The sequence below is a fragment of the Muntiacus reevesi genome, chromosome 7, assembly GCF_963930625.1.
Source record: "Muntiacus reevesi chromosome 7, mMunRee1.1, whole genome shotgun sequence".
In the NCBI taxonomy this organism is placed as follows: Eukaryota; Metazoa; Chordata; class Mammalia; order Artiodactyla; family Cervidae; genus Muntiacus; species Muntiacus reevesi.
The window spans coordinates 11,910,779-11,921,813 of NC_089255.1; the positions used below are offsets into that span (position 1 = coordinate 11,910,779).

General features: G+C 45.7%; 1 protein-coding gene across 1 annotated transcript; it reads left to right on the forward strand.

Moving 5' to 3' along the window:
- The first annotated feature begins 1,212 nt into the window (after positions 1-1,212).
- SLC51B (SLC51 subunit beta) lies at positions 1,213-10,994 on the forward strand. Its single transcript, XM_065941140.1, has 4 exons — positions 1,213-1,648; positions 7,003-7,211; positions 8,266-8,356; positions 10,785-10,994. The coding sequence occupies exons 2-4, from the start codon at positions 7,115-7,117 to the stop codon at positions 10,987-10,989; spliced, it is 393 nt and encodes a 130-aa protein (XP_065797212.1). The 5' UTR covers positions 1,213-1,648; positions 7,003-7,114; the 3' UTR covers positions 10,990-10,994.
- Positions 10,995-11,035: the final 41 nt, after the last annotated feature.

Below are 11,035 nucleotides of genomic sequence, written 5' to 3' on the forward strand. Positions count from 1 at the left end.
AAGGTCCTTTTTTCAAAATCTATGAGCTGCCTTTTTCTCCAAAATACATCCTGAATCTGAGCACTTCTCACAATCTCCACTGCGTTAACCTGGTTCATACCACCATTGTCTCTTGCTTGGATGAATGCAACAGGCTCCCATCTTCTCTCTTGCTCCCTGACAAACCACTGTCCACCCAGCAGGCCAACTGATCCTGGATAAATGTCAGTCCAATGATGTCACCTCCAGTGATTTCTCTCTACATCCATACTCCTTATCCTGTTTTGCGGCATGATCTGCTTCTGTCTGCCCTCCAACTGTTCCATGCCACCTCCCATCTTCACTGTGCTTCAGCTGTCTTGCCTTTTGTTGTGTGTTTCTCAGACTCGTGAAACTCATTATTTCTTCAGCACCTTTGCACCCGCTGCCCCAGGTTTTTGCATAGTTAATTCTTCATCATCCAGTTTTTAGTAAAGTAATACAGCAATCAGAGCCCCCCATCTATTTCTGTATCATTTTGCTGTTGAAATTATCCACAGAAATTGTCACTAGTTGAAATTATTTACGTTTTACTTACTTTTTTTGTGGACTGTCTGTCCCCTAGAGTATGAGCTTCAGGAGACTAAAGACCTTGCCTGTCTGGCTTATCTGTGTCCACAGTAGGTGTTTGAGTAATATTCATTGAATGAATGAGTGATGGAATGAGGAGGAGCTGGAGTTCCGTTCAGGCCCTAGGTCCCCGCTGCACCTCCTTTTCTCTTTCGTCCAGACCGTTGGCCAGCATTAACTCATAGAGGAGCTTGCACCTGTCATGTGACTTCTTTCAACCTCTTTTGTCATTTGGGAAATGGGAACCCTACTCCTTGCTAAGCCAGCTCCAAGGGTTGTTGGAGATGCAAGGAGCTGGTGGGTAGCAAAGCCCACTGATGATCAGAACTGAATGTGTCTGGCCTGGTGGGGAACACGTTGCTCCTGCCTCCGCACCAAGCCCTTGCTACTCAGGGCTGTTCAACCCGACCTGCTTCCTCCTCTCTGGGTCACCCACACAGCCTCATGTGCCTTGCCTCCCCACCCCCAGCCCTGCAAAGGTCTTATTTTATAGCTTCCTGTGAGCATATCACATGAGGCCATGACCCCCGCAGTGAGAAAGCAGAGGCTGTAAAAGGCCAGCCTTGGCTCCCTGCTCTGTGGTTAAATATTGATAACACCAGGAAATAGAGGCCCAGAGTGGGCATACCACACATCTCCCTGCAATGATGGTGCTCCAGACAGAGGGTCCTGGCCAGCCTGTTCCTCTGGGCTGGCAGGAGGGTTTGGATGTTTTCTTGTTAGTTGAGGCCAACAGATAAGAAGGAAAGCATTGGGCTCCTGGTTCTTGCTGACTGTGAAAGTCGGGTGGAGCCTGTTTGCCATCAGCGGCCACTCATTCAAGAGGTCAGTCACCCCCAAGCGACAGACGAGGCTCCAGGCCTGGGCGTGTGCTAAATGCAGAGCTCCCAGATGGGCCCGGCTGCCATAGGCTCTGCCGCACTGCCCCCAGAGTGACAGCTCTGCAGGAAGCTCAGGTGCAAAGACCAGCCGGTGTCCCCTGAAAGGAGGAGGAGGAAGAGAGAAATCAGTGCTGCTCCCACCAGCAGACCAGACAAGTCCTCGAAACCCGGGATCCAGGGTGAGTGTCTTCAACCTGCCGTGGGGATGGGGTGGCGGGTGCCAGGTCTTTGGCAGGAATCATGTCCAAGGGGAGATGGTTAAGTTCTGATTAAAATGCAGGAATCTCATACTGAGTGAAGTAAGTCAGACACAGAAGGAGAAATATCCTATGACATCCCTTATCTGTGGAATCTAAAAAGAAATGATACAAATGAACTTACTTACAAAACAGAAACAGACTCACAGACCTGGGGGAGGGATGGCTAGGGAGTTTGGGATGGATTCTGTGCACACTGCTATATTTAAATGGATAACCAACAAAGACCTACTATAGACCACAGGGAATTCTGCTCAATGTTATGTGGCAGCCTAGGTGGGAGGGGAGTTCCGGGGAGAGTGGATACATGTATATCTATGGCTCAGTTCCTTCTCTGTTCACCTGAAACCGTCAGAACATTGTTAATCAGCTATACTCCAATACAAAATTAAAAGTTCAAAAGAAAAATAAAAAAGAAAAGATAAAAATATAAATAAAGCAGGAATCTTCTTGAGGGGCCTAAGAGAACATGTCCACTAAATGCAATATGATATCCTGGATGGGAACCTGAAGCAGGAAAAAGACAATAACAGAAAAGTGAAATGCAAATAAATCATGATGTGTAGCTAATACTTTTTTTAAAATTCAGAGATATTACTACTATGCTCTCTGTAGAAGAAAACTGGATAAGGGCTTTGAGGGGAATGTGTCCTTTGCTTTTGTAACATTAACATAGAGAGGGCCAACGTGTATCCATCTTATCATTTTGTTTCATTTGTTGGTATATTTTTATTAGAAAAATATCATGCATGTTTAAAATATACACTCCACTGTGGGCATCAGTCCACATGCAAATGTGTACACGTTTCTGATTAGTTCCAGTACCACACTGTCTTGATTACTGGAGTTTTAAAGTGAGTCTGGAAGTTGGGTAGCATCAGTCCTCCAACTTTGTTTTTCTCCTTCAATACTGTGCTGAGTGTCCTGGGCCTTTTGCTTCTCCTCATAAACTTGAAATTTAGTTTGTCAATATCCATAAAATAACTTGCTGGGATTTTGATTTGGGCTGCCCTGTACCTATAGATCACATTGGGAAGAACTGACATGTTGATTAGTTGCACTCATTAGACATCCAAAATTGGAATTGTTGTCCGGAAAGGACAACAATACAACAGATACATACTTTTTTATTGAGGTACAGTTGATTTACAATATTATATGCTTCAGGTATATAACATAGCTATTCAAAATTTGTAAATGTTATACTCTGTTTGTAGTTACTATAGACTATTGCCTGTATTCCTTGTGCTGTACAATATATCCTTGTAACTTATTTATTTCATACATAGTCATCTGTATCTCTGAACCCCCTACCCCCCTCTTGTCCCTCCCCATTCCCTCTTCCCACTGGTAACCACTAGTTTGTTCTCTATATATCTGTGAGTCTGTTTCTTTTCTGTTATATTCACTAGTTTATTTTATTTTTTAGATTCCATGTATAAGTGATACAGTATTTGTCTATCTTTGTCTGACTTATTTCACTTAGCCTAATACCTCCACGTCCACCCATGTTGCTGCAAATGGCAATATTTCATCCTTTTCTATGACTGAGTCCGTCGTACAGATGTACCACATCTTTATCCATTTCTCTGTCAGCGGACATTTAGGTGGCTTCCATATCTTGGCTATTGTAAATAATGCTACTATGAACATCAGAGTGAATGTATCTTTTGAATTGGTGTTTTCATTTTCTTTGGCTAATATATGCATACAATAAAATACACACAAATACACAAAATATGTGTTTAGAATATACATACAAAATATATACATTTAAAAATATAGTTACATGTATTGTTTTCACAAAGGTAGTATATACTCAGGAGAAATGTATACAGTACAGAAGTGTTCAGAGTGGATGTCCCATGGATCTAGACCCCAGCCCACTTCCCTAGAGGGAGTTGGTGTTGGCATCTTGACCTCCATGTTCTTTCCTCTGTGGGTGTATGTCGGGGGAGGGAGTGGATGTTCTGCATATGCAACAGGGGTCTGTGGCCAATATTACTAATTAATCCAGGCATTTCTGCATCAGAGACTAGACAGACTATCACAACCCTTAATAAGTGCTCTGGACAAGTTGGAGCTGGAACACAAGATCACATCGATTAGCCATCCCTGTAATTTGTCTTCCCATTATTCAGTATATATATCTCCTTCAAATGAGTAAGTAGGTAGTGGGCATCTGAGTCCTTGAAACTCTTTAAAAAAAAAAAGTCTTTTTCTCTGACTTCCATCTCTGTCTTGGTGTGTTAGTAGTGTAGAGATGGTTTAGTTGCTAAGTTGTGTCTGACTCTCGTGACCCATGGACTGTAGCCCGCTAGGCTCTTTGGTCCATGGAATTTCCCAGACAAGAACACTGGAGTGGGTTGCCATTTCCTTCTCCAGGGGATCTTCCCAATTCAGGGATCAGATCCGCATCTCCTGCATTGCAGGCAGATTCTTTACCAACAAGCCACCCAGGAAGCCCTTGGCACATGAATGATGATTCATATATGAAAAACTTGGCTCAGTATTATATTTGTATCAAAATATTTTCCTTCAAAATCTGTAGATGTTTGTCCAGTTTTCTCAGAGCATTTAGAGTTGGAGAAAACTCTGACATCAGTCTTTTTATTAGTACCTTGTTTTTTTGTTTGGCTGCTTGCCACCCAGTTGTTTTTGGATGTTCCTGGCTGAGCCTGCAAAGGCTATTTTGGATTGGACATCAAGAGAGGGGGGATTTTGAGATGGCCTCTGGCCTCTCTCTGCGTTATTGTCCTCTTAGCCCTATGACATGTTTTCATGATTGATTTGTTCAAAGCCCTTTACTTTGCTCTCCATTTCCGTTCCCTTTTCCTCCCCTCTCCCTCCCACGCCCACCCCCGCACCAGAGATAATTATCTAATGCGTTGAATGTGTCTTTTTTAAAATGTGTCTTTGTAAAATGTGTATTGTTGTTTTGTATGTGTGTATTTTGAATTTTCATAAATGGTGTTGCATGCTCCCTTATGATCCTTGGGGATTCTTTATTTGGGATATGAATACGCTCAGGAGTAGAACGCTGGGTCACGTGTACACTTGCTTTGACTAATTGCTCTCTAGATGGCTGCCCCAGTCTACACACCCTGGCAGTGCATAAGGCTACAGCCCCAGAACCACACCAACACCTGGCATTATCCACCTTCCAAACTACGCCAGTCTGAGATGTTAAGTGGTGTTTTGTTTCATTTTAATTGTCATTCTTCTGATTTCCAAAGAGTTTAAGCATATTTTCATATGCTTGCTAGCCTTTTGAGATTTCTATTTTGTAAACTGCCTGTTTGTATTATCTATTAGGATTCTAGTCTTTTTCCTATTAATTTGTTAGAATTCTTTGTACATTTTTTAGATATCAGTTTCTTCTGGGTTTTAAGCATCACAAGTATCTTATCCCAATCAGAAATGTGTTTACTACTGTATTGATAGTATTCTTCATTGAACAGATCATCTTATTTTGATATAATCAAATTCAACAGTTTTCTCTTGTTATTCAGTGATTTAAGCTTGTATGGTTTTAAGAGGTGCTACCCTACTTCTATTAACTTTGCACTTTTCCTCGTGCATTTAGGTCTCTAACATTGGAGTCTGTTTTTGTGTATGTTGTTTGTTAGATGTGCATGTGCATGATGTGCGCTCAGTCATGTCCGACTTTGTGACCCCATGGACTGTAGCCCGCCAGGCAAGAATACTAGCAGGGGTTGCCATTTACACCCCCAGGGAATCTTCCCAACCCAGGAATTGAACCTGCATCTCCTGCATGGGCAGGTGGATTCGAGCCACCTGGGAAACCCCTAGATGTGCAACTGGTCTTCCTTTTCTCCATAGAGTGCGCCAGTTTTCCTGACACCATCTACTAAACAATTCCTCCTTTCCCTACTGGTCAGCAGAGCTATCCTTACCTTAGAAATATCAAGTTTCTACATGAATATAGGTCTGTATGAAATCTCTGTTCCCATGCCTTGGTATAATAACTTGGTTTTATGTCAAAACCACATTTTTTATTATAATACATCTCAACATCTGATGGGACCAGTCTCCCCTCTTAGCCTTTTTTTCGATGTTTATGTGCTCAGTCCTGTCTGACTCTGCAGTTTACTTTGTCTATATAAGCACTAGAATAAGTGTATCAAGGTCCTCAAAAAACATCCAGTTAGAATTTTAGCTGAGATTGCATTGAATTTATAGATTTATTTGGGGATAACTGATATCTTAGTAAGTTTTTCCTGTCTGAAAACATAAACCTCTATTTATTCAGATCATTTATTATTAGTATCTTGTTCTAGAGTTTAAAAATGTTCTTCAGGGGACTTCCCTGGTCCAGGAGTTAAGAACTCCATACTTCCACTGCAGGGGGCACAGGTTCGATCTCTGTTTGGGTAACTAAGATCCTACATGCCCTGCAGCACAGCAACCCCCCCCAAAAAAAAAATTCTTCACATGCTACTGTCCTACTGTGGGATGCTGCTACTGCGCTACGTGGGATGCTGGGATACTACTGTGAATGATCTTATTTTTATTTAATTTTCCAGTTTCACTGATAATGGGAGAAATACTATTTCGAGCTTGTATACAGCAACTTCAGTGAATGCGTCTATTAGTTCTATTGTTTATTTTTCTAGGTATTAATAGATGATCTTGTCATCTGAAAATTATGAGTTTTAACTCTTCCTTATCAAGTCTTACACTTCCTTTTCTTTCCTTATAGCACTTGCTAGGACCTCTAGGACCATATTAATCTGTAATGGTCCAAATTTAACCGGCAGCTAACTTTGTCTGGCACTTCACCATTCTCCACTCTGGGTCCTGGGCATATTGATACCCAGGAGAGAGACTGTGATAGGCCCAGCCTTCGTCACGTGGGGGAGACAGGCACCTGTGATTGGCCAGCACAGGAAAATCCGTTGCTAAGGAAACTTGGGGAAGGAGTGGGGCGGACTGCAGAAGCTGGAGGGGATGCTGGGCAGGCGAGAACTGGCAGACCGACCTGCAAGGGTCGGTCCCACAGCCCGTCAGTGGCTGAATCCTCCCCGCACCCGCGTCAGTGCTCCTCCCCACGTGTAATGAGTTTCAATAAAGATTTGAGTGGCTCCCACTTCTACGGTCTCTGCTCAGGCCCCACCTGCTCCGGGAGTTCCAGCTATTTCAGTCCTGTAACTTTGGGCCCAGGGAGGGGCAGGGGTTTGGGCCCAGGGTTTGGGCAGGGAGGGGAGAGTAAGCTGGTGTAGGATATCTACTCATGCTCCGTTCTTCGTTTCCAGGAGTCTTCAGGCCTTTGCCAAGGGTCATAACCTTAGTAGGCCAGGAGAGCAGCTAGGGGCGAAGGGGTCTGAGAACTTCCTTGTCAGAAACATCCCAACCAAGAGCAGGGGCATGAACTACAGTGAAGAGCTAACCAGAGCCCCGCCCATCACCGAGGTGCCTCAGGAGCTGCTGGAAGAAATGCTCTGGTTTTTCCGAGTAGAAGATGGTGAGTGGTGGGGATGGGTGGTGGGGGTGCGCTCTCCTGGCTGAAGCCCCCATCATGGCCCCCTCCTCCATGGCAGGCTGCACATTTCCTCCAGGGCAAGAGCTGAGGCTGAGGGTCTCACCACCCAGAGGCGCCCGGCTAAACTGCACCTCCTTTTCTCAGAGCTACTCATCCATGCTGTCATTGACAAATATTTATTAAGTTCCTTCTGTGCACCAGGGACTCTTCTCAGTATGGGGGTTACAGAAGTGAAAACACACAAAAATCTCTGCCCTCATAGAGCATTCCTTCTAGTGAAAGAGAAAAAGCAACAAAAGACTAAAATGCATAGCATGCTGGTGAAATGAGTAATAAGGAGAAAATTTAAGCCAAGAAAGGAATAGGAAGGATGCAGGGAATGTAATGTGGTCAAGGAAGGCCTCGCTCGGAAGCTGATGTTTAAATAAAGGCTTGCGGGAGGTGACAGGATTAGTCATCCAGATTATGTGGGGGAAAGGCATTCCTGGTAGAGGGAACAGTAGATGCAAAAGCTCTGAAGCTAGATGCTGCCTCATCTGGATACAGTATGGACAGATCCTGATTATCCAAACTCAGATTAGCTACTTTATGTATTATCTACAGGCAGCTTGTCAAATCTAATTTAACTGCCACCCTTTCTTCCCTCCCTTCCTCACTTCTTTACTCCCTCCCTCTCTCCCTTCTTCCCTTCCTCCCTCCCTTCCTCTTTCCCTTGTACTGCACTTGGCCAGCCCCTAGCAAAACTCTGAAGATGGTGAAATTTATTTTCACTACACACCTCCTTTCCCCACTATTATTATCCCACTGCAGTGCTGTCTCCCCCAGATAGATGAGAACTTCTTTAGAGCAGAGATCTCTTCTCCCCCTGTCCCCTACTTGGGACCAGGAGTTCCCCGGCTCATCTTCAGCTTGGTTACTCTCTCTCTACAATATGTGGCCCATAGCAGGGGAAAGCTGATGCTGTGAGTTGGTCTGTTAGGGGCCTGAGGGGCACCTGGCCTGTCCTCAAGGCTCCATCCTGTGTGTCCCTCCCCAGCAACTCCTTGGAATAGTTCCATGTTCGTCCTGGCGGCCTTGGTGGTCATGATAAGCTTCATCCTCTTGGGAAGGAACATCCAGGCAAACAGGTGAGGAGCTGGTCTAGGGGTGGTCTCTGGAGGGTGGGGAAATCTAGAGAGGAAATCTAGAGACCTCGGCTGTCCACCCTTTTGGTCAGCAAAATGCAGACTGCGGGGTTTTGTTTGTTTGAGAACCCAAAGCTGCAGAAAAACTAGCAGCTGTCCCCAATGACCATTCCCTGGCCAGCAAGCAGGGCGGGGGCTGGTGTGTCTCAGAAATCAGGATCACTGGCTCTGGAGTCATACAGGCTGGGTTCAGATCCCAATTCTGCCACTCACTAGCTGGGCAAGACACTCAGTACCTCCAGGCTGGCTTCTCCCTCTATAAATGGCAACCGTGATGGATTCTTTCCTCCTAGGATTGCGGGGAGTGCTCAGTGGGGGCTTTTGCAGAATTAAGGATGTGGTTAAATGGGAAAACCTTGTGCTACTCCAAGGCCAAAAGCAGGGCATGGATAGAGACCTGAGATCATTTGAGCTCCTGGGTAATTCTGACATTTTTATAACAACAATTCTCCTTAACCCTGGATGAACAAACAAATCACCTGCAGAAGAATGTTAAACACAGGTATCTGTGCCTCACCTTAGAGATTCTGATGCAGAGGGTCTGCGGGGGAGGGGACATGGGCACTGGCATTTTGTTAAACTCTCTGGATGAGTCCAGGACTAACTTTTGAAAGCTCCTTGAGGGCAGGAACTACATTTGACTCAACTTTGCTTCCCCAAGCAACTGGTACAGTGTCAGATTCTGGAAGTTATTCAACAAATACTTGGTTCACTCATTCCCATTCATTCATTCAGTAATTACTATATCCTAGTAACTAGCAGTAACTTTTAAACAGTAGTACTGAGAATCCCTCCTCAGATCTGTATCATGGTTTGCACATGGTTTTGAAGGCACTTTCACTTTCTCTCACTTGATCAAACTGGCCCGGTACGGTGGGGCTGGCACAAGTTACTTACTCCCACTGTACAGAATAAGGTCACTGAGGATCCATGGAAGGGTTGGCCTAACCTTCAAGCTCTTCTTCCTGTGCTATATTTTATGTCATCTGTGAATCCTCCTCATAGTTCTGCTATAAAGCCAGAAAGAAATAACTCAGTGCCCTTCGTTCACATCAGTAACTAGTCGTGATGAACTGCTACAGCTCAGTCATCATTCATGCCACAGAATAAGCCGAGCACTGCTCTGCACCAGGTTCTGTGCCAAGAATGGGGACCACAGGGCTGGACAAGATAGACTCAGCCCCGCTCATGGAGCTGACCGTTTGGTGGGGAGACAACTGTAGTTGAGAATGACAGATGATGACTGTGGGATATATAGAGGTGGGATCTAGGGCCTTGAGGGCAAAAAAGAGAGGGAGGCTGGGCTGACCAAGGGACAGCACACCCCAAGCTCAAGGGAGGAGCAGGAGGGCCCCTGAGGCTGTGGTGTGGACGGTGGGGGCGGGAGGAAAGGGAGGTCAAGAGGCAGCAGAGCAACCGAAGGAGTTTTCAGGTTCTAGCTCATGGGCACTGGGGATCCAGAGAAGAGCTTTGCAAAGGCCATGAAAGGTTTATGTTTTAGCAAGATCAGTCTGCTAGAAGGACCCAGAGGGGTAGCGCCTCTGAGAAGGCGACTTTTCCTCTCTCAGCCTGTGAGGAAGCATCCACCTCGGCAAAGTCACCTCGCAGACAAGGCAGCTGTCCTCAGGAGCAGCAGACAGTCAGATGTTCCCTTATGACCCAAACAGATTGTCTGGGCAGCCAGCTCAAACCCTGTCAGGGTCCCTCCACTATTGCTAGGAGATCTAGGGGTGGGGACTTGGAGTAGAACCACCTCAGAGGGACGATGCTTGGGTAAGTTACTGGTATGAAGGCTGGATCTTGGGTGCCAGGTTCCAGAAGTGGGCAGTGGGGAGCCAGTGAAGGTATTTGAGCTGAGGACTCTGGAATCATGGCTGGTGTGTGCAGGCCGGTTTGGAGACATAAGCACCTAGAGGCAGAAGGATTAGGTAGGAATTTCCTGCTACAGTCTGTCTAGGGATGGAGTGGAGTGAGGGTGGGGATGGGGTAATAAGGACTACACTAAGCAGGATGAAAGTGTAGCTTGGTGAAAAGAACACAGGACTCGGAGTCAGGAGAGAAATGCATGACCCAGGCACATGCTCTCAGGCCCCTCTGAGCCGTATTACGTCACTTGCAAGAGGAGCAACAGTAGTAAGTTCACAGGTGGCACTGGGGGTTTGGTAAGATGATGCATGGAGAAGTCTAAGATGTTTCTCTGCCAAAAACCCATCAAACCACCTCAGCTTTCTCCCCAGACTGTTCCCAGAACTGTGCACTGGATTTACCCCCTCAAACTTGCTAACCCACTTGGGAGCCCCAATCACTGCTCCAACTACTTCATACCCCCACACAGGGAACCCACATTCAATCGTGTTTTCTCTCTTCCCAGAAATCAGAAGAAGCTGCCACCAGAAAAACAAACTCCAGAAGCTCTGTACTTGGCTGAGGGCGGAAACAAAGATGACAACAACCTGACCATCCTAACAGAGACTTTGCTCTCTGAAAAGCCAACTTTGGCCCCGGGAGAAATGGACGCAAAATGCAGGGATGTGCCGCTGGTGCGTCTTCCAGACCCACAAGAATCTGAAAGCTAGTCAGGGTGCAGGGCAGTGCCCCCAGAGTGTTAGCAGACAGAGTGAA